Here is a 24,273-nt window from a genome sequence, read left to right as displayed (position 1 = left end):
TAATTTATAGTATTATTAACTGTATGGGCATTTGTATAACAGATCTCTAATGTCACCTTTGTTTTTTGAAATTATTTTTCCTGGATACAGAATTCTAGCTTGACAGTTTTTTCTTCCAGTATTTAAACAATGGTGCTCCAGTCTTCTCAGTTGCACTGTTTTTTTGTCCCCCCCCCCTAAGATTTTATTTATTTATTTGAGAGGGAGAGTGACACAAGGAGGAAGAGGGAGAAGCAGACTCAAGACCAACATGGTGTGCCATTCTGGTTCCCAAGGTCATGATGTGAGCCAAAGGCAGATGCTTAACAGGTTGAGCCACCCAGGCACTCCCACTTGCTGATGAAATTCAATGTCATCCTTTGTTCCTTGGTGTAGCATGTCTTTTTTTTTTCCCCCAGCCTAGTTTGTGGGAACAGGTGCTCTTCTTGGCCCTGACAGGGACTTTTCCTTCTAGTCCTTTGGGATAGTTCTTTCTCCAATGCCTTATGGTTTATTCACAAATCTGTGCTGATGAGTACTATGCTGAATACTGCAGAGAACTCTCTGCAGATCTCCTGGACTCTCTCTACAGTGCCTTCCTTTTTGGTACTCTTGTTTATGAGCCTTAGGTGCCTTTGTCTTCTTAGACTATTGTTTCTGTCTCCAACTCATGAAGTCTTTTGGCTTTGTCTTAGTTCACTTTCCTGCTTCATGGCATAGCTTTTCCAGGGTAGTAAGCTGAGGCAATTGTAGGACTGTTTGTTTTGTTTTACTTCTCTTAATTATCATTGTCCTTCATTGCCTGGTGTCCAGTGTCTGGAAAAGCATTGTTTCACCTCTCATTAGATTTTTTTGTTGTTGTTGCTTTTGGTAGAAGGATGAATTGATTTCCTGTTACTTCACCTTTTCTTCTTTGGAATTTTTAAAAATGAGTTTTCTTATTTATTTGAGAGAGTGTGTGCGTGTGCACAATTGAGGGAGTAGCAGAGGGAGAGGGAGAAGTAGGCTCCTCGCTGAGCAGGGAGCTCGATGCAGGGCTCGATCCCAGGACCCTGGGATCAAGACCTGAGCAAAAGGCCAGACACTTAACCCAGCTGAGCCACCTAGGTGCCCCTGCAGTTTTTTGGTAATAAAATTCATGTAATGCAATTCACCATATTAAAGTGTGCAGTGGTTTTTACTATAATCAGTGGTGTACATCATAACTGTCTTGTACCAGGACACTTCCATTATCCTAAAAAGAAATCCTATACCTATTAGTCACATTCCATCTCATGACCCTTTCCACTCCCCAACAACCACTAATACACTTTCTTTCTCTATGGATTTTTTTTTTTTTTTTAAGATTTTGTTTATTTATTTGACAGAGAGACAGCAAGAGAGGAAACACAAGCAGGGCTGGGAGTGGGAGAAGGAGAATCAGGCTTCCCACTGAACTATAGCCTGACATGGGGTTCAGTCCCAGGACTCTGGGCCCACGACCTGAGCTAAAGGCAGATGCTTAATGACTGAGCCACCCAGGTGCACCTCTTTCTCTGTGGGTTTGCCCATATCTGGACATTTCCTGTTAATGGAGTCATACAACATGTGGCCTTTTGTATCTGATGACTTCCACTTTATATTGTTTGAAAGGTTCATGCATGTTGTAGTACTTTGTTCTTTTTATGGCTAAATAATATTTCACTGTATGTATGTCATCTGTGTTGGAGTGGAAGTCAGCTGCTGCATCCTTTTAACTATTTTCTCACCCATATAGTCCATACTTGGTCTCTCCAGGTGATTTTAATATGCTGCCAGAGCTGAGAATTAGATTTAGAAAGTTAGTACTAGAAGAGAGGCAGGTTTAATTAGGATAGGACAAGGACTTATCTAGAGTCTTTTTTATTTTGTCTTCCTCTCTGTCTCTCTCTCTCTCTCTCTCTTTTTTTGGTTATGGAAAGATACCAGATTAGTGATTTTAAAGATTGGCTGGTTGCTTTTTGTAATATGTACTATTCGAGTAAATTGTAGAAAATGTAGAGGGGAAAATAGACACCCCTGATAATTTCACTATTTAATACTTTGGCACATTTCTTACCGGCTTTTTTTTTTTTTTTAACTCTACATTTATTCATGCTGTCATCTTCACATTCTGTTTGCCTTTCTATATTTGAGATTATCTTCACTAAGTGATTTTGTTTCCTGTTTTTCTACTTAATACATAAATATTTTCAGATGTCATTATTTTTCAAGAAGTCTTACTTGGCAATGGATTTAAAGCTTAGAAACATCTTACCAGGGTGCCTCGGTGGCTCAGTCATTGGGTGTCTGCCTTCGGCTCAGGTCATGATCCCAGGGTCCTGGGATCGAGCCCTGTGTTGGGGTCCCTGCTTGGGGGGACACCTGCTTCTCCCTCTCCTACTCCCCCTGCTTGTGTTTCCTCTCTCTGTGTCTCTTTCTCTCTCTGGCAAATAAATGAATAAAACCTTTAAAAAAATTTTTTAAATAAAACTTACCTTTAAAAAAAAGACCCTCTTACCAAACTGTTTTCCAGATTATACCAATTTATACTTTAACACATTCACTAGCACTCATTCTTGAAAAGTGTCTGTTATACTCATCACAATTTCACGAGCATTGTAAATATTGTCTTGCCAGCATGTATTGTTTACATTAATGTTTTGTTTCATCTTGTTATTTTTTTCTTCTTTTTTTAAAATTTTAAGTGGGCTTTGTGCCCAGTGTGGGGCTTGAACTCATGACCCGGAGAGCAAGGGTGGTATGTTCTACCAACTAAGGCAGCCAGTTGCCCCTTTTCTTCATTTTAAAAATCATCTCTGTGGAAGTGTAATTTATATACAATATAAATCATTTATTTCGTGTGTGGTTCTGTGTTTTAATAAACAAGTGTACCTGTGTGACCACCATTCCAAACAATAAAAACATTTTCATTCCCCACAAAAATCCCCTTTAACCCTTTTGCAGTCATATCCTCCACCCCTGTTTCAGTCAACTAATGATCTGATTTCAATCACTATGTATTAGTTTTCTCTGTTCTCACATGTCATATAAAGGGAACCATGACAGTTCATAGTCACTTGGGGTCTGGTTATTTCTCAGTACATTTTTTGGGGGGACTTCAAAAATCATTTTTATTACTGAAGTAGCTTTGACACACAGTGTTACATTAGTCTCAGGTGTACAACATAGTGATTCCACAGTCCCATACATTACTCAGTGTGCATCATGGTAAGTGTAGTCACCGAACATTGTTATTACAATATTATCATATTCTTCATACTGTACTTTTCATTTCTTTGACTTATTTTATAACTGGAATCCCCTTCACCTAGTTTGCTCATCCTCCAGCCCCTTCCCCTAAAGTGGAATAAACTTTTTATTTTATTTAAATTCAGTTAATTAATATAGTATATTTCTAGATTCAGAGGTAGAGTTAAGTGATTCATCAGTTGCACACAACACCTAGTGCTCATCACACCTCATGCCCTCCTTAATGCCCATCACCCAGTTACTGCATCCCCCCACCTCACTCCCCTCCAGCAACCCTCAGTTTGTGTCCTACAGTTAAGAGTCTCTTGAGATTTATCTCCCTCTCTGATTTTGTCTCATTCTACTTTCCCCTCTTTTCCCCCATTTCTTCTGTTTTACTTCCCAAATTCCACATATGAGTGAAATCATATAATTGTCTTTCTGACTTAATTCAATTAGCGTAATATCTTCTAGTTCCATCCACATTGTTGCAAATGGTAAGTTTTCATTTTTTTGATGGCTAAGTAATATTCCTGTGTGTGTGTATAAATATACACCACATCTTCTCTATCCATTCATCTGTTGATGGACATAAGGGCTCTTTGCATAATTTGGCTATTGTGGACATTTCTGCTATAAACATTGGTTTGCAGGTACCCTTTCGGATCACTATGTGTGTATTTTTTAGTTAAATCCCTTGTAGTGCAGTTGCAGGGGGGGAGCTCTATTTTTAAACATTTCTGATTTTGGAGTGGTTGTACCAGCTTGCATTTCCACCAGCAGTGTAGAGGGTTCCCCTTTCTCCTCAGTATAGTTCTGAGGTATATTATTGTTGTGCATATCATCAGTTTGACCCCTCTTAATTTTTTTTTTTTTAACTCTGTAGTATTCCAGTGAATGAACCTTCCACTTTGTCTGTTTACTTGTTGATGGTATATTTGTATGGTTTCCAGTTCTTGGCTGTTGTAAGTAAAATAACAGTTAGCATCCATGTGCAGGTTGTCTGTCAACATGCATTTCACTTCTGGGGTACATGTTTAGTAGGATTGCTGGGTCATGTGATACGCATGTATTTCTTTTAAGTGCTTGCCAGAGAGCATGCATGGGGGAGGGGCATAGGAAGAGAGAATCTCAAGCCGACTCCCTGCTGAGCAGGGAACCTAACTTGGGGCTCCATCTTAAGATCCTGAGATCATGACCTGAGCCAAAATCAAGAGTTGGATGCTTAACCAAACTGACTGAGCCACCCAGGTGCCCCATAATAGCCATGTATTTATTTTTTAAGAAACTGCCCAATAGTTTTGCAGAGGGGTGTTATCATTGGACACTCCCACCAGCAGTTGGTGGTGTCAGTTACTTAATTTAGTCATTTTGTGAGTGTGTAGTCAAAACTTCTGTGGATTCATTTTGCATTTTTCCTCATAAAAAGTTGTTGAGCATCTTTTCAAGTGCTTGTTGGTCATTACTCTTTTTTCTTTTGTGAAGTGTCTTTTTAAATCTTTTATTCATTTTGTTTTTAAAAATTGGGTTGGTTTATTATTATTGCGATATAGGAGTTCTTTATTCTGCATAGAAGGGCCCTCACATAATGTATTGTGAATATTTTTTCAGTCTGGCATGTCTTTTCATTTTCTAAAGTATGTGTTTTGAATAGCATACTTTTTTAATTTTCAGGAAGCCCAGTTTATCATTTCTTTAATTTATAATCTGTGCATTTTGTGTCCTCAGAAATCTTTACCAAACTCAGGGTCACTAAAATTTTTCTCCTATATTTTCTTATGGACTTTTTAAAGTGTAGGCTTTATATTTAGGCCTGTGGTCTGTTTTGAGTTAGTGTTTATGTAAAGTATGAGGTAAGAGCATAGGTTTATTTTTTTCCACACTCTGTTCAGACCATTTGTGGGAAAGACTGTCCTCGCCCTCATTCAATTCTCTCATTAATTGGCTCCTAAAATTCATTATCTTTATGTATGTGGGCCTATTTTAGACTTTTGTGTGGTTGTTTTCTGTTGTTTTACATGATCTTATGCTAGTGACACTGTTGAATAATTTAGCTTTATGATTTATGATTTAATTTGTAATCAGATTGTATATGTACTTCAGATTTACTTTTTCAAGGTTATTTTGGCTATTTTTCTTTTATCTTTCTATATGAATTTTTGAATTAACTTGTCCATTTTTGTTTAAAAAAAACGCTTGGGGTTTTGATTGGAATTTATTAGAAATTTAGAAAATTTGGAGGGAAATTTATCCAAGTAAATTTTTTTGGAAAAGTATTGAACCTTCCAATCCATTAAGGTGTTATATTTCCATTTACATTGCTGTGTTAGTTTCACACATGATTTGTTAAGCCTGTCTCTTAAATATTTAATAGTTTTGATGCTGCTATAAATGATACTGCTTTTTATTTTCATTTTTTAGTTGCCAATATATGGAAATACAATTGAGTGTTTAATACTGACTTGTGACTTTGTTAAGTTCACGTAAGTTCTAGGAACTCTGATGAAATTCCCTAGGATTTTTTCCCTACATGAGCATATCATGTACAAATTACCATGTACAAATTAATTTTATGTCTTCTTTCTCAGTCTGCAGGCAGCCTGTTTTTGTTTTTCTTCCCTCATTCTACCGACTATAATCTTAAGTGAAAGGTGGGCTAGAAGTGGTAACAGACTTCTTTGGCTTGAATTTCATCTCAGGAGGAAAGTATTCAGTCTTTGACCCTAAGTATATAGTTAGGTATAGGTTTTCTATGGGTGCCTGCTCTTTATCGGCTTGGGGAAATTTCTTTCAGGGAATTTTGTGTTATGAATGGGTGTTGAAGAAAGGGTTTTAATTGTCAAAATTCCTAAATATTTTTTATCCCGTTCTTAAAATTACACTATTTTGAATATTGTGTCTCTTGTTTTAATAAAAACAAACTTTTATCTCTTAGAGTGTGCCATGAACTACTGTATCATCACAGTTCTTTGAAAGATACCTTATTTAAGTTTTACACATGAACTTCAAATCATTATTTTCCAAAGGAACTTAAAATTTCTTTGTTTTCTGTTCTCTTCATTGTGGCTATATGAATATTCATTTCTAGTAAGTGAGGTGTTTATTTATTGTTTCTCCTTGTGTACTATTTTGGTTTCTCCCCACATCCTTGTTGATTTTAATTACTTTTAGAGCATGTTAAACATTAACTTGGTTTTAAAATTCAGAACCATCAAAAGAGATGATGCTCAGAGAATTGTCTCTTTCTTCATTCTGTGCTATTCATAATACCATATTCTTTGTAATAAATGATCATGTTTTTCAAAGTTGCTTGTGTATTTGAGAAGAAGGAGCATTGGGTATAAAGTTTTATATATCGCTATAAGGTCTGCTTTACTAAATTAGGTCCGTGAGTACGTCCTTGCTTGTTCTTTGTCTACTTAACCTTACGCTGAGTGAGAGTGGTGTGTTAAAGTCAGTTAATACTATTAGTGTGTCTTTATCAGTCCTTCCATATACTGTAGCTTTTGCTTTATAAAAAGGTTGCTGTGTTTTTTGTTAGATATTCTTAAATATGTATAGGATAACCAAAACTTAAAGATACAGACATTCATGAATGATCTGCAGATAGTAAAAGCCTTTATTGTGAATGTTGTTTATTGGGGCATGCTTAATGCTTTTTGACTTGAACTTTACTTGTCTGATAGGATCTGCTCATCTTTTTTACCATCTTCCATTACCTGATAAACTTCACCCATTCCTTTAATTTTCTTTTTATGAACCACATTTGTGTGTGTGTGTCTGTGTTTATTGTACATGGCATATAGCTGAGTCTTGGGTTATATGAGACAGGTTGAAAATTTTTTCATTTTTATAGTTAAGTCCACTGCTATTTATTGATATGATTGAATATATTTAGTCTCAACTCTTTTATAGTATTTATAATTTTTTTTGCTCTTTTTAAAATAATTTTTTTTGCTCTTTTTAAAAAAGATTTATTTATTTTAGAGAGAGCATGCAAATGGGGTAAGGAGCAGAGGGAAACGGAGAGAATCCTCAAGCAAACTTCTTGCTGAGTGTAGAGCCCAAACAGAGTTCAGTCCCAGGACCACGAGATCATGGCCTGAGCTGAAATTAAGAGTTGGCCGCTTAAACGACTGAGGCATCCAGGTGCCCTGTCTATTTGCTTTTATTTAAAAAGATTGTATTTTGTATTTGAGAAAGTTTGTATTTTTTTCTTCTCCCATTTTTAGATGCTTTATTTTCACTTTGCATGTAGATGTTTGCGTATTAGCCTTTAGACCTTTTCCCATCTTTGGAAGATTTGTATATGTGTATAAGTAAAATTTTACTACAAGTTTACCAATTATCTCTTGGGTGGATGAAGAGTGTCCATGTGTGTACGTAAAATATTTTTGTTTTTTTTTTTGTTTTGTTTTGTACGTAAAATTTTACTAGAGTTTATACGTTATCGCTTGGTTGGATGAAACCAAGGTGAAGATGGCCTCTACTCTCAATATATAGCCAGTAGTCACTTGTGGCTTTTGAGCGCTTGAAATATGGCTAGTCCGAATTTAGTTGTTCCATTCAGGTAAAAATACACACCAGTTTTTGTAGACTTGTTATGGGAGAAAAAAATGCATAGTATCTCCATAGATTTTTTAATTGATTGTGTGTTGAAATGATAACATTGTAGATAGATATGTACATTGGCTTAAATAAAATGTATTATTAAAACTAATTTCACCTCTTCTTTTTTAAATGAGGCTGCTAGAAAATTTAAATATATGGCTGACATGTGTGGCTTGCATTATATTTCTGTTGAACAGTGCTATTCTAGTAGATTTGTCAAAAGTCCCTTACAAAATTCCCTGAGTTCCTTCTGGAGCCTTGCTACTTGAAGAACAGCTTAGCTGAATTTAAAATCCTTCATACTTTTCATTCATTGAGGTTTCTCAGAATGTTGCTTCATTAATATTTTGCACTATGTTGTTTTTGAAGTCTGATTTTAGTCCGTTTTTATTTTTTTTTACTTTAATAATATATTAGTTTATAATAATTATTACTGTTATTTTACTATTATTGTTTGGAGTCTTTGAAAATTTTGTCATTATTTTTGAAATAGTTTTATTCAGAAATTTGTCAAAATTGGTTGTTGTTTTGGATTACTTTTGCCAAGTACTTAATAAGCTTTTTGTTAATTGTTGTAGTAAAGAACTAAAAACCTAAAATTTGCCACCTGAAGTTTTTAAATTTGCAATACAATAGTGTTAACTATATGCAGTGTTACCAGATATGTAGCACTTTTTCATCTTGGAAAATTGCATCTATACCCATTGAGCAAACAGCTTCTTTTTTCCTCTTCTCCTAGTCCCTAGCAACCACCATTATACTTGTGATTTTTAAGAATTTGACCACTTTAGTTATGCCTGGTTGGCTCAGTTGGTAGAACAGGTGACTCTTGATCTCAGCGTTGTGAGTTTAAGCCCCACGTTGGGTGTAGAGATTACTTACAAGCAAAATCTTGGGGGAAAAAAAAAGAAAGAATTTGACTACTTTATGTAACATATAAGTGAAATCATACAGGATTTGTCTTTTTGTGACCAGGACTAACTTATTTCACTTAGCATAATGTTCTCAGGGTTCATCCATGTGATAGCATGTATCAGAATTGCCTTCCTTTTAAGGTTAATACTCCATTATATGTATATACCACATTTTGTTTAGCCCTTCATCTGTCAGTAAACATTTGGATTCCTTCCACCACAGGCTATTATGAATAACACTGCAATGAACATGGATATGCAAATACCTCTTCTAAATCCTGTTTTCAGTTGTTTTGGATATACACATAAAAGTGGGATTGCCAGATCCTGTGGTATTTCTGTTACTGTTACAGTCCGTGAACATTTTTGGAAGTATACAGTATAGTATTTTTAACTATAGCCACCATGCTGTACATTACATCCCCACAACTTCTTAAAATTATAACCGGAAGTTTGTACCTTTTGACTATTTTCACCCATTCCCCCCTCCTCCCTCTTGTAGTATTTGTCTGATCCTGCTATCAGGGTAGTACTGGTCTCGTTAAATGAATTTGGAAGTTTTTCCTTCTCAGTTATTTGGTAAGAGCTTGACATACACAGAACACTCCACACAATAACAGCAGAATACCTATTTTTCTCAATTATACAACAGAACATTCTCCAGGAGAGATCACATTAGGCCACAAAACAACTTCTATCAAATTTAAGAAGTATGAAATCATACCAAGTATATTTCCCAACCACAATGGAATAAAACTAGAAATAACAGCAAAGGAAAACTGAAAGTCACAAATATGTGGAAACTGAACAACACACTTCTGAACAAATCAGTGGATCAAGAAAGAAGTCACAGAGGAATTTGGAAAATACTGAGACAAATGAAAACACAGTATAACAGTTTTTTTTTTTTTAAACTGATGAACTCATTTGTGTAGAAAAGTTCAAATTGTTTATATCTCTTGTTTTATGTTATTAATGTCATAAATTCAGTCTTTCTACATTTTGTGTCCTTAACATTTTTTTATTCAACACTTTTTTTTTTAAGATTTTATTTGAGAAAGAGTGAGAGAGAGAGAGCATGAAAGGGGGGAGGGTCAGAGAGAGAAGCAGACTCCCCACTGAGTAGGGAGCCTGATGTGGGACTCCATCCTGGGACTCCAGGATCATGACCTAAGTCAAAGGCAGCCAGCGTCTCAGCCAGCTGAGCCCCCCAGGCACCCTTAATTCTTACTCTTATGCTTTGATCGTTTAAGTTCTATACCAGAATCAAAAATGACTTATGCACCACCATTATAGTATTCAAAATTCTGTATTTGTCTATATATATACCTTTACCAGAGTTTTATGTTTTTGAATGTTTTTGTGTTGTTAAGTGTCTTTTTGTTTCAACTTGAAATGACTCCCTTTAGCAATTCTTATAGACAGGGATAGTAGATATAAATTCCCTCATTTTTTGTTTATATGGATAGGTCCTTGTTTGTCCTTTGTCATTTTTGAATGACAGTTTTTCCAGATGTAATATCTTGATTGGCAGTTTTTTCTTCCAGTGCTTTGACTATGAGCCCATTCCTTTCTGGCATGTAATATTTCTGATGAGAAATTGTTGATAATTTTATGGGTATTCCTTTGTACATGATGATTTGCTTTTCCCTTGCTTTCAAGATTCTGTCTTTGTCTTTGACTTTTGGTGGTTTGATTACAATGTGTCTTAGTGTGGACTTTGAGTTCATCTTTGCTGATGTTATTTGAGCATTTTTTATTTGGATTTCTTTCCTCTGATTTGATTTTCAGCCATTGTTTTTTCAAACAAGTTCTCTGTTCCTTTCTCTTTTCTCCTTTTGGGGCTTCCATAATGTTTATATTGGTCTGTCAGCAGTGTCATATAAATCTCTTAGGCTTTCTTCATTTCTTTACCCCTTTTTGTTCCTCTGACTAAATAATTTCAAATGATTTCTTTTTGAGTTCACTAATTATTTCCTCTGCTTAATGAAGTATGCTGTTGAATCCCTCTAGTGGGTTTTTCAATTTGGTTACTGTAATCTTCCGCTCCAGAATTTGTTTGGTTCTTTTTGATATTTCTTATGTCTTCATTGCTAGTCTCATTTTGTTCATGCATCAGTTCCCCTGGTTTCATATAACTGCCTATTTGTGGGGGGTTTTGTAGCATGTTGAGCTTTATTAAGATAATTATTTTAAACTTTGTTGTCAAATAATCCACACATCTCCATTTCTTTAGGGTCTTTTTGGTAGGTTTATTTTGTTTCTTTGAGTGTATTTCCTATTTCTTGGTGCACCTTGTTATTTTTTTACTGTAATTTGTGCATTTTTTTAAATTTTTCTTTTTAAGATTTTATTTATTTTAAGAGAGAGGAAAGTGAGAGGAAGTGAGCATGAGCGAGGGAGAAAAGCAGAGGGAGAAAAGCAGGCTCCCTCCTGAGCAGGGAACCCAGTGGGAGGAGATCCCAGGACATCGGAATCATGACCTGAGCCAAAAGGAGACACTTAATCAACTGAACCATCAAGCCTGTGCATTTTGTTTTTTTACTTAAAATTTTTTTTAAGTAGCACCTGGGTGGCTCAGTGGGTTAAAGCCTCTGCCTTCAGCTCAGATCATGTTCCCAGGGTCCTGGGATCCAGCCTTGAATCAGGCTCTCTGCTGAACAGGGAGCCTGCTTCCTCCTCTCTTCCTGCCTCTCTGCCTAGTTGTGATCTCTGTCTGTCAAATAAATAAATAAAATCTTTAAAAAAAAATTTTTAAGTTTGTTTACCTTTTTTTTTTCCTTTTCCTTTTCCTTTCTTTCTTTTCTTTTTCTTTTTTTTTTTTTTTAAGTAATCTCTGTATCCAGGATGAGATTCGAACCTACGACTCCCAAGATCAAGAGTCACTCTTCCAACTGAGCTAGTTAGGTGCCCCTAATTTATGCATTTTTCAAAAACAGTCAGCTCTCCCAGTCTTTTACAAATTGGCTTCATACTGGGAAGACCTTTTCCAGTCAGCCCAGGCAAAGAATCTGGAAGCCCCTCAAACCTTTTCAGGAGATGCATCTTCTTTGGGCATGTGCACATAATTTCCTGGTTACAGAGTATTGCTAGTTTTTCAGGAGTTTGTTACCTTTTGCTCCCTCTGGTGTCTCTGTGCAGTACTATAATTTCTTTGGTGCATCAGCAGTACTCTGAGTGCTCTCTTGTTCTCTGCAGTTCCCAGGAATCCAAAGAATGCTGGCTCTTTCAGTCCATGTTCTTGAGTTAGCTGAGACAGAAATTAGTCCCTTGGGCAGTTTCCCAAAAAGCCGGAATGTTGGATGTGCATTCTACTTTTCTCTTTTCTTCCCAAGAGAGAATCTATGAGCAGAGTGTCTTCTCCTGACTGTACCAAGCATTGTCAGATTGTGCCTGTGGTGGTGAGGGCTCTTGTATGTCATCCTGTTCCCCTGTGAGCTTTTTTTGACATGTAGATTCCGATCTGTTTTACAGACATTTCAGGGGATTGTTATTTTGAATATTCTTTTGCATTGTTTTTCTTCTTCATAGACTCCAATTATATCAGTGTCATTCCTTCTTTGTTTTACATCTTACTGTTTTACTTTATCTCCTTCTTTTGGTCATTTGACAACCTTTATGTAACACTTTCTTGTTAGAGTGCATTTTGCACTTGGCTACTAGTAACTTCAGTCTTCATCTCTGAGATAATTTTTTTTTCTTTTTTTCCCTGAGTTAGTCAGCTGTTTTCATTTTTTTCATTTCTTTCATCCTCCTCTGATCTTAGCTTTTGAGTTTGATTCAAAGATATTTTTCATATCTATAAATGCTTCTTTGGGGCATATTTAATTAAGTTTGTTCGGTGCATTTTTCTTGAAGTGTTTTTTCTGTTCCTCTCTCCAGAGTGGAGAGAATATATCATTACAGGTTGGATCTTTTTAAAAATTTTAATAATAACAGTAGACTTTTAGGTTTTCTTTACTCCCACAGGTTAAGGGTGGTTCACAGTATTACTTATTCCATGGTGCCCTCTTCTGTCTGTGTAGAATGATCTACTTTGAGGAACAGACAAAGAAGTGCTTGTCTCATTTTAGCTGTTTCTAACTAGTGTTTCAAAATCCCCATTATCTTGTTTTCTGTAGGACAGATGGGTTCAGTTTTTATCTTTTCCCTCTGCAGGGATTCAAAACCATCTTTCGATTTTGATCTCCCAGATTTTTGCTACACTCTGTTTAGGGCTAATGGCTCATCTCTCATTCTATTTGTTATTGTGGCTTTCTAAGTTACTTGGTCCTTTATTGGTAAATTTACTATTGTAATTGGTGAAGTATGCCTATATATGCCTATATAAATATAGGTATTTAGCCTGCTGTTTTTAATTGGGGATTTTGCATGTGAATTTTTAAAATACCAGTGAAGAATCTTTGATTCCCCCCCCCCCTTTATGCAGCCTCACTGAATTAATGGATTCTGATACCCAAAGTTGGGGCATGAGGTTAGCAAGATGAAAAAGAGACATATAAACAAGGATTCAGGTTTCAACACTGCTGATTTCTACCAATGTGGCCATAGTGCCTTAATTTACACCTTCCCCCAGTCCCCCCCAAAATTCTGCCCTACATTTTTTTATGTTTTTGTTTTTTAAAGATTTATTTATTTATTTGACAGACAGAGATCACAAGTAGGCAGAGAGGCAGGCAGAGAGAGGGGAGGAAGCAGGCTTCCTGCTGAGCAGAGAGCCCAATGCGGGGCTCGATCCCAGGACCCTGGGATCATGACCTGAGCCAAAGGCAGAGGCTTTAACCCACTGAGCCACCCAGGCGTCCCTGCCCTACATTTTATAGGATAGTGATTGGTACCTATTATATATGACTACAAGTGATGAGTTATTTACTTCCTTTTAGTATGCTTTTAACAGTTTATCATATACTACTAGGAAAAACAGAAGGCACAGAGAATGTAATTATCTAGGAAAACACAAAAATGTTTAGGTATAATACAGTAAGGTTCAAAAGGATATTTCAGAAGTCTAAGTCATAAGAAGTGACTTCATGTATATTGGTGGTGAGTCCCTTCATTTAAGATTCAAAAGTTATACCACTTTTTAAACTCAGGAAAGTAATACAGATTTATTACAGAATATTTGGAAAATATGAGAGAGCAGATGCACAGAAGAATATAAGGCCCACCTAAAAAGTATTTTGTAGTGTATTCTGTTCTGTATTCTTTTAGTCTATTTTTTTTACACACATACTCATTAATATTTGTACATGTTATTTATATTATAGCATGTTATAATACACATTATATTTATGCAAGTTATATTAGTACATCTAAACTGGCACTCACCCACCTGTCTCTTACCTCAAAAAAGTATCCTAACATCTTTTCAGGTTAGTAAAGGTCTGCATTATGTTGGTTTTTACTACTACCTAAGAGTTCCGTTTTATGTATATAACATAATTTTATATAACTAATTCCTGTTCCCATTTAGACTTTATGCCATTTAGTCTTTTTTTGTTGTTATAAACAATGCCTGATAAGCATTTTATTTAATCGTATGTTGCCTTTCTTGAATTTCCTAAGTGGAGTTGGTAGGTCAAAAGAATACCTGTTTTTTAAAAATTATTTTTATTACCATATAATGCTTTTTTTTTTTTGCACCAGGGGTACAGGTCTGTGAATCATCAGGCTTACACATTTCACAGCACTCACCATAGCACATACCCTCCCCATGTCCATAACCCAACCACCCTGTCCCTACTCCCCCACTTCCTCCCCTAGTTTGTTTTGTGATATTAAGAGTCTAAAAGAATACCTTCTTAATGGAAAAGAAAGCAAGTATCATTTTTAATAACCAAGTAACCTTACCAGCATACAATGCAGCATGTAACAAGGAATCACCATCATTCCTGCCAGTCTTTGCCCCAATAAAGACAAGTGAAAACTCTGGTACCTGCTTCCATATTTGCATGTTTGTTCCTGGCTGTGGTTATTGTATGAAGCTCAGGCCTCTAGAAGCTGTATCATTGTTGTTTTTTTCTGAGTTTTTAGGTTGAGAGACTGTCTGATAATATGGGAAAGGAAGTGATAGCTGAGGATTTATTTTTAGAGTTAAATTTGGTCTGTAAATTAAAATGGGGGAGTGTGTCATGATCTGTCTCCTTAATTTCTGGCTACAGCTCTGTCATCTGCCAGCTGTGTTAACAAGAAGAGAGTCATCTATGATCTATTTTTAAATTTCCTCACATGTAAAATTAAAATAATATTAAATCTTCATCTATTAAAGATGTATTTCAGTAATTGGTTAATACCTAAAAATGTTTTGTACTTAGGAGAAAGTCCATTATACAGCAAAAGAATCTCTTCACATCAAAAATGTACTACCAGTTAGCTCAGTTTCCTCTTGCCACCCATGTTTCTAGATTGTTAGCATTACAAGAACATGGTTTTTTATTTATTTTTATTTTATTTTTTAAAGATTTTTTTTTTTAATTTGAGAGAGAGAACACAAGTGGAAGGAGGGGGCAGAGGAAGAAGGAAGGCAGGCTCCCTGCTGAGCAGGGAGTCTGATGTGGGGCCGGGTCCCAGGACCTCAGGTTTATAACCTGGGCTGAAAGCAGATGCTTAACTGACTGAGCTATAAAGGGGCCCCCGGGTTTCTTTTTTTGTTTGTTTTTAACAGCCCATTCTAGTAAAGATGGAATAGTCAAAAAAAACTCAAATCAGAGTCCTGAAATTTGACCTTCTCATGTATATATACCATAACTTAGAGCAAATCATTTGTTTCTTGAGTCTCATGTATGATGTAATGTAATACCTATACTTGTCCCCAAATTTTGAGGAGTTAATAAGTTTGCGGTTGTGGTTGTACTTTAAGAATTGTAAAACAATACGGGGCACCTGGGTGGCTCAGTGGGTTAAGCCGCTGCCTTCGGCTCAGGTCATGATCTCAGAGTCCTGGGATCGAGTCCCGCATCGGGCTCTCTGCTCAGGGGGGAGCCTGCTTCCCTCTCTCTCTCTCTCTCTGCCTGCCTCTCTGCCTACTTGTGATCTCTGTCAAATAAATAAATAAAATTTAAAAAAAAATAATGATTAAAAAAAAAGAATTGTAAAACAATATAAAAATACAAGGTGGCTTTTCATATTGCTTCACTTTATTTGACAATGAGTAGTGAAATGTCAGCAAGGTAATAGGAAAGTATAAGCTTAAATAATGCTAGAAATTACTCTTTCAGAGCCTGGCTTTCCTAATTTCTTGATGCTGTTGTGGGTGTGTTTAATCCTCTCACAATTTTTTAGTTAACTCAAAAGTTTTTTACTGAAGACTCTTACTAATGATAGTAATATTTATATGAGGAAGTGTATTTAGTGCTCCAACTTGGGGTCCTGTCCTATGAAGAAAAACATTTCTTCTGGTATTGAAAATAGAAAAACTCAAATATAAGCTAGCACCCACCCACCTGTCTTTTATCTCAGTTGCTTGCTTTTTTTGAATGTCTCTGAGCTTGTGTCTGTTTTGGACATTTTGTTTTCTCTGCCTGGATTCTTTTTTTCTTTTTTGGTCTTTGCCTTACTAAATAAATCTATCAATCCTGAAAGTTTTAAAGATTTTTTTTATTTATTTGAGAGAAAGCAAAAGTGATCATAGAAGGAGAGGGGTCACAGAAGGAAAGGGAGAAGCAGACTTGCTGCTGAACAGAGAGCCTGATGTGGGGCTAGGTCCCAGTACCCTGAGATCAGGACACTCTACCGGCTGAGCTACCCAGGTGCCCTGATGCTGAAAGTTTTAGTTTAGATTTTACTTTTTTTTGGGTATCTTTCTCTATCCTCCTTAGACTGTGGTTTGACTAATTGAGAAGAGACAAGTCTGTCAAGCCTAAACCTGAGTGTATACTTAGGTATCTCTCTTCTACTAGCTAAGTTCCTTAATAGCAGAGTCTGTCATTTACTCTTAGTATCTGGTGTCTACTGGATGTTCTGAAATGTATTGAAAGAATGATCTGATAAATTCTTAGCCAGTACTCTTCTAGATAAAGAAACCACAGAAGGCCTCTCTCTGATAAGATGAGACTTGAAGGAATTTCAAAAGCAATCCTTTTGGATGTTTAAGAACCTGGAGGAAAGGCACTGTGGCTACAATAAAGGACGGGTAGGGAGAGGTAGAAGATAAGGTCAGAGAGAAATAAGGCTTATATTAGTCCGTGATAATTTTAATCTTTAATCTGAGTATGAAGGGGATCTATTGTGGAGTGATGTGACCTAATTTGCCTTCTACAAAGGAAAACTACTTTGTTGAGCATGGTCCCTTGTGGGCCAAGGGAGAAAGTAGGTATTAAGTGGTGAAGAGAATGGAAAGTTACTAGAATCAGGATGTATTTTATAGGAACTTTTGTTTAACCTTAGTTCAAAAATATTTCTTGCTGGGGCGCCTGGGTGGCTCAGTTGTTAAGCTTATCTCCCTTGGGCTCAAGTCATGATCTTCAGGTCCTGGGATCAAGCCCCACATCAGGCTCCCTGCTCAGCAGGAAGCCTGCTTCTCCCTCCCTTTCCTACTGTCTGACCTGTGTTCCTTCTCTCACTGTGTCTCTCTCTGTCAAATAAATAAGTGAAATCTTTAAAAAACATATATATATATTTCTTGCTGTGATAGTAATATGTCTGTTGAAAGTAATTTTTTTCTTTTTTTGAGTTATTCATATTTTGTACTTTTGAAGTTTCAGGTGTGTACTTGTAGAAGATAATGAAAACCTGTGACATTGTCATTTGCATATTTTCCCATATGCTGGTATTGGTGACAAACACCTCTGTTAATTTAGCAAACAAGGAATCAATTTTCTTTTAATTGAGATGTTAAATTTTAGTTTGTGAATATGTGTATAATCTTTAAAGAAAATACTGCTTAATAAAATTACAAACATCTAAGGTGATACTAGGATGAGCACAAGTGTTATCAATGGCAAAGAAACTGTTTATAATTAATTCTTAAGTCACCTTGAAGTTATTAAGCAAAAAAATTTTAAGTAGAATTATGCATTGAATTAACATTATTAAAACGACTTATGTTGCCTACTTTACATTTTCCAGGAACATCACTTACAGCGAGCTATTTCAGCACAGCAAGTGTTTAGAGAAAAAAAAGAGAGCATGGTCATTCCAGTTCCTGAGGCAGAGAGCAACGTCAACTATTACAATCGCTTGTACAAAGGAGAGTTTAAACAGCCAAAACAGTTCATTCATATTCAGCGTAAGTTTGTTGATTCATTGTTTTCTGTTTGTAATTTAAATTTATCAGCCAGTGAAAATTCTTTTATGCCCAAAGAGATTTTAGTTTTTCAGTGTGTATACATTAATTCATAGAAGTGTAAAACATTAAGGATAAAATCTCTCTGTGCTTACATCTGAACTTGGAAATCATTTTGAGTGTTAGTTGCATTTGGAACATTTGATATTTAGTACAGAATTCTGTGTAGCTCTTACACCTTATTACTTTACATCTATAAGTTGGATTAGTATACTCAGATTTATTATAAAGGCCTAGTGGCTATAATGCTGATTAGGGGCATTTCCTCAGAAAGTTTTTAGAATTAAATTATACCCCTCCTCTGCCTTCATCTGATTTTTGTAAAATTCTATTCTGCCTCCTTGATACTCTCTTATTTTTCTCCCCATTGTTATATTTAATCACAAACTCTTGCTTTAAAACTATTTCACTAAATTTTATTATTTATTTACTACTCCTCCATCGCCTTTCCTTACCCTCTTCTATTGTTATCTTCTCCACAAAGTCTACTGGCACCACAGTGGCCTTCTTTAAAGTGTTCCTCTGATCTAATTATTCTCTGGCTTAAAATCATACTATTCTTTATTGTCTGCAGTAGGAGTTTTCAGGGGATGGTTCTAATGTTTTGATGTCTTGTCTGATTGTGTAAGAAAAAGCCCTGGGTAGTTTGTTAAAATAGAGATTCCAGGGCTCTGCTTTAGGCCTACCTGTTTGAGGTATGTGGCCTGGTAATAAGTATTTTTAAAAAGTTCCTCAGGTAATTATGAAACTCTCCAGATTTAAGACTATAAGATCTACTGTTTTCTATCAGTTCTAAGATGCACATTTTTTATTGATCAGTTTTGAAATGAGATTGCATATTATATTGCTGTTGTTCTGGATTCAGGTCTAGTCTATCCAAAGAAAATCTGTATTTGTTTCTGCCAAGCATTAAGGGCCACGTCAACAGGAGACCACGTTAAAGTTTTTGCTGTTTATTTTGTTTGTTTTTAGACCATACTTGTAGTAGCTTTAGTTCAGGCTACAGACATGCCTAGAGATCGGTTCTCAGTGAAGAGAGTTTTCCCTCCTCCTTTCACCTAAGGGCAAGTTGAGAAATGAAGTTCCTTGCTGTTCCATTCTGCATAGCTGGTTTATTTCTTTACCTTAAGCTGAAGTTGTTATCACTTGTTAGTCTGTCTTTGTGCAGGAGTATTCTATAAAACTTAAGAGACACCAGCAGAAAGCTTTTTTTTTTTTTTTCCTTTCTTATAGTACATAAATTCATGGTTCACCTTTTAACTTATGGCAGTTTATATTTGACAGAATTGAGTAATGGCCAAATCCTCTACTTTGAATACAAGAACCTTTGTGATTTTCTTCCCCCCTGTCTACTCCATTAACTTCATTTCCTGTTGTTCTTTCCCTCCCTCCCTTTACCATAGGAACTAACATAAAATTACCCACATTTCCCTGATTGTTTCATATTTCACACTTCCTTGCACATGCTATTCAAGTCATCTTTCCCCTCCTGTAACTCATTTAGTACCTAACTCCCCTAAGAAGCTTACCCTGACTTTTCTCATTGACCTCTGCTTTTTACTCATTTCAGTATCTTTGTACATACCTTTGTTAGAGGACTCCCCCTTACTTAATTGCAATTATTTGTAACCATTCTTTCCTTTTAAACCATGAGCTCCTGGGGGCAGGGACAGTGTTTTATTTTCTCTTTGTATATTTAGAGTAAAGTGCATGGTTTATAGATACACAATAAATAGTATGTTTGTTGACCAAATTTTTAAAAAATGCCTTTTAAAAAGGCTTTTAGGTATCAGAACCATTTTCCAGAGACCTGACTCTGAAGCATTCAAGGGACATATGCAGAAATTATTTATGTGATTTGTTTCCTCTGTATTCTTTGACCCCTTTAGTTTATTTGAATTTGCCTTTTCCTTTGTATTGGAAAGGAGATAGCTGTTCATAATAGGAATTTTAAGGATTTTTCAAGCCAAAGTATGTGTTTGTTGTTTTGTATTTAGTAATAGTGTAGCTGGACATTAAGGCTGTATGTAAAAACCATCCTAGAAAACCAAGAACAAAGAAATTGGGTGTAGCCCACCTAGGCTAGGCCCATTAGATATAGTAAATATTAATCTTGGGTTGACTTTTAAATTTCATTTCTTTCTGTTACTGTAGAAGATGGAAAAAAATAATAGAACATTATTTTAACTTTCATTTTTTTCTGTTAGTCTGTCAACATATGTATTCACATACTATAATACAGTAGCCTCCTGCACATACAGATTTTTATTGTTTTTTGTTTGTATATTTTAAATTTCTTCGATTTTTAGTGTAGTTTGTGATTGTCATTTTCAGTGCCTGTTAATTCTATCAAATTGGTATTCCACAGTTTGCTTACCTCTATGCCTAATACTGGCCTTAAACTTGTCTGAACTAAAATTTAAATTCATGTTATCATTGAGATTTTTTTTTCAAAGAAGGCCTTTTTTCCCTAAAGTTCATTTATTTATTTTTCATAATCTCTGTACCCAGTGTGGGGCTTGAACTCACAAACCTGTGATAAAGTCACGTGCTCTTCCAGCTGAGCCAGCCAGGCACCCCACAAGGAAGGGCTTTTAAACATTTTTTGACATAACTTCTTTCTGAAGTATAAGGAAGTATAAGGAATTCCAGAAAATACTGCTCTGGCCTTTTCATTCTGTTTTTGACATGATAGATTTGAAAGTATCCCCATTTGCCTGGCTAGAAGAAGACATTGTATAATTGCCACAGTAGGATGGCCTACTTCAGGTCCATCACATTGTTTGCCTGGGCTTTGGCAGAAGCTTCTTTATTGGTCCACATTGCCACTAATGTGATTCTTATCCATTTAGAGAATCTGTTGTCTATCAGATAAAATTTTAGTGTTGTATTTTAAGGCTTTTCTTTGTGCCTTTCCAGCCACAGTTCCCTGTGGGTTCTTCCACTAGGACACCAGCCTTACTGAAATGAGCTGTTGAAAATAAAGGTCTTTTTCTTTCTCTAGATGGTAAGCTTCTCAACAGCAGAATTTCGCCTCATTCACCATACAGTCCCAGAATGCAGCCTCAATGCAATGTTCTTTCCAATTCCTCTAACCCTTTGCACTTTCAGCTGCAAAATAACGTGCTCCCTACAACACTCTGACTTACACCATATTTTCTCGTACCTCCCTGCCTTCACATACCCCTTTACTTCTGTCCTCCACTTGGTACAGTAGAACTTGTTCTCTCTGTCTCCTCTCCAGGATTATATTTAGCAGCCTTCTCTAAGTAAACTGTTTACCTCAAGCTCTTCTATGTCATGTGCAACACACCCTCATCTTGGCATTAACCATCTTCAGTTGTGCTTGTTTGCCCTGTATTGTTTCACTAGGCTATAAAAGTCATTGAGAACAGGGACACTTTTTTCCTTTTAATTTCACTGCTCAGTAGTACCTACCATGTGGTTAGGTATGCAATTTAATATTTGCTGAATAAATAAATGAGTGACCAAATAGATGATTAAAGATTATATATACCATGGCATTTTTGAGACATGGATCTTGTAGGGCTCAAAATTGTACACAGAACCAAATACAACAATGAAATTACTGGTATATACAGTGAAATCGAGGACCTGCTTAGATCCAAGTTGGAAATAAAAAGTGAGCTCTGGATAAAAATATATTATATGTTTATTTAAAAAAAATTTTTTTTTAAGTGAGCTCTGTTATTTACAACAGTGCCATTTTAGGACATTTTAGGACAGAACACATGGTTACCAGGAAGGAGCTGGGAGTGGAATGATTCCAGTCTTGGTATGGATGGGAGAACATTGTTCCTTCTTCTCTCTTTCAGTACTAGGTCTCCATAGTCACTTGTATTGGTAGTCTGAGGAACTTCTTTAATCAGAATACACTGGGGTATTCTTTCCAGGTTGGAAGCATTTTAAAGCAATATAGTCTGATGACCTACGATACTCACACCGTTCCTCATTTGGCTAATTCTGCATACTGGTCAGTTGGATGGCACATCCATAAGACACTGTCTCCATTTTACTTAAAACAAATTTACTTTAGGTGCTTTACGCTAGATGTTAAAATTCCTTCATTCCTTTTGGAACTTAAGAACTTCATCAAATTCAGAACCCAAACTTTCCTCCTTGAGGAGATGACTTTGTTTACATTGTAATAAGTTCTTTATTTTGACCTTCATTATCCCTTTTATTTAATATGGTAAAATTTTACAGTTAACATTAAGTATCTCAGAATTTTAGAACATGAAGGGACTTGAGATATTGTGTCGGTATTGTTTCCTAGTGTTCTGAAGCTAATTTGTCTCTAGTTTTGAATTCAGCTAAATGGTTCTTGAAAATAGGACTTGTTATCTTGTTTTGAAAGGAAGAGTCTCTTCCTTTTCTCACTGCATTATACCTACAAATACAGATCAGTCTACCGTCTCACCTGCTTCTTGGCTGAAAAAAAGGAGAGTTCAGGAGGACGGACAAGTGGGAAGTGGCACCTTCTTGTTATCTGCCAGGCAGGGAGAGGAACTTACTGAAAGGAGATTGACTTCTGCTCTATGTATCTGCAGCAAAGATAATAAAGCCCTGGGAAAGCACCAGTCTTTGTGTTACATTACTATGCACTTAGTTCACATGGCTTCTCAGTCAGATAAAACTAACCTTTGTCAAGTCAACATTAGGAAAAGAAAAATTCCACTTATTCAGTGTAAAGTGGACCTGTTTGTCCCACTAGGTTTTCAGCAGGAGATAGATGGATGTTGGCCTAACATCTAACTTCAGTCTCATTATCCTTGCAATATCCTTTGCTATTCTCATTAACAAAAATGGTGGGACAAACATGTTTTGATTGGTAAGAGTGGGAAAAGATCCCAAATGAAGAGTATTGCTTTGTTTATACGGTAAAACTCCTTGGTGAAAAGGGTGCATTCTAGGAACATCACTTTTTGTAAAAATGTTAGGAGGTGTGTATTAAGCAGTTAAATTGAGCACAGATCTCATGAAATGAATCACACATTTAAATTATTAGAAAAAGTGCTATGAGTACAGAGTCAAAGTGTATCAGAATCTTGGAGGACACATTCCAGGTCAAACTAGAAAATCTCTTTTGGGGTGACTTGGAGGCATGGTAACAGGGATAGTGAGCCAGGCTAGATAGACCCTAAGGGCAACCCACATTCATATCAACTGGCTCTAAGGATCTCTGTTCTCAGGATTATCCTGAGCCTCCTATTCTCAGGTAAATCTGTGAATGTGGGTGTAAAGGCTAAAATGGTAGAGCAGTACCTGGGTGGCTACTAATACAGAAAGGAGGAAACCCAAAATTCAGAAAGTATTAAAGTAATGCCAGGTGTTTTGGGAGAAAGCAAAATAATCATTTCATGGTCTGGCTAAGGAGGTGAAAAAGAAATCATAGTACAAAGAGAGTCCCTTTGGGGTCTTTATGCATTTATTTATGCACACTATTAAAAAATTTAAAAATTGGGGTCACTGAGTAAAATACAGCATCACAAATTAAAGACCATAGCTAAAGAAATTCAGGAGAAAACAAACACTACAGTAAGAGGTAAGTCTGAGGCATAATAGTGCATATTTTCGGCATGATGTAATTAATAGAGAAAAGCAAAAAAGTGAAGATTGGTTTTAAGTTGCATATTTCAGTGCATGTTTCCCAGCACTGAAGTGTTTAGAACTCTCCTGCAGGGCCACACAAAGAAGATACTGTGATGTAACCCAGCACACCTGATTTTGTTAATAGGAGTTACCAGAAATAGGCTTTCAGAATATTCACCTAGCAACTAGCATCTCCATGGAAGATTCTTCAGTGATACCACACTGCCCTGAGTGATGGCACCTTTAGCTTTTTTTTTTTTTTTGGTCTCCCTATCTACCATAAAAGACTAAATTTCTGGGGCCCTGGATGGCTCAGTCGTTAAGCATCTGCCTTTGGCTCAGGTCATGATCCCAGGGTACTAGGATCTAGCCCTGCATTGGGCTCCCTGCTCTGTGGGGAGCTTGCTTCTCCCTCTGCCACTCACTCTGCTGTGTTCCCTCTCTCTATGTGTCTCTCTCTGTCAAATAAATAAGTAAAATCTTTGAAAAAATAAAATAAAATAAATTTTCTTCCCATCTTACCCTCATAATACAACTTAATGGGCTGCCTAACTGTAAGAATATTTTCTTAATGTGCTTTTTTCCTGATGATTTTAATAGAAGACTAAACCTTTCTTTCCACAG

The 24,273-nt window shown here is 36.2% G+C and overlaps 1 protein-coding gene across 3 annotated transcripts in view; it reads left to right on the top strand.

Annotated features, from left to right (window-relative positions):
* EPC2 (enhancer of polycomb homolog 2) overlaps positions 1–24,273 on the top strand; it is a 113,831-nt gene that overhangs the window by 27,776 nt on the left and 61,782 nt on the right. For all 3 annotated transcript variants that reach the window (XM_059394323.1, XM_059394322.1, XM_059394324.1), the window contains exon 2: positions 17,820–17,979. In XM_059394323.1, the coding sequence (XP_059250306.1) occupies positions 17,820–17,979 (160 nt within the window). The remainder of the gene's footprint in view (positions 1–17,819; positions 17,980–24,273) is intronic.

The sequence above is a fragment of the Mustela nigripes genome, chromosome 3, assembly GCF_022355385.1.
Source record: "Mustela nigripes isolate SB6536 chromosome 3, MUSNIG.SB6536, whole genome shotgun sequence".
NCBI classification, from domain to species: Eukaryota; Metazoa; Chordata; class Mammalia; order Carnivora; family Mustelidae; genus Mustela; species Mustela nigripes.
This window is presented reverse-complemented; position numbering and strand designations above follow the sequence as displayed.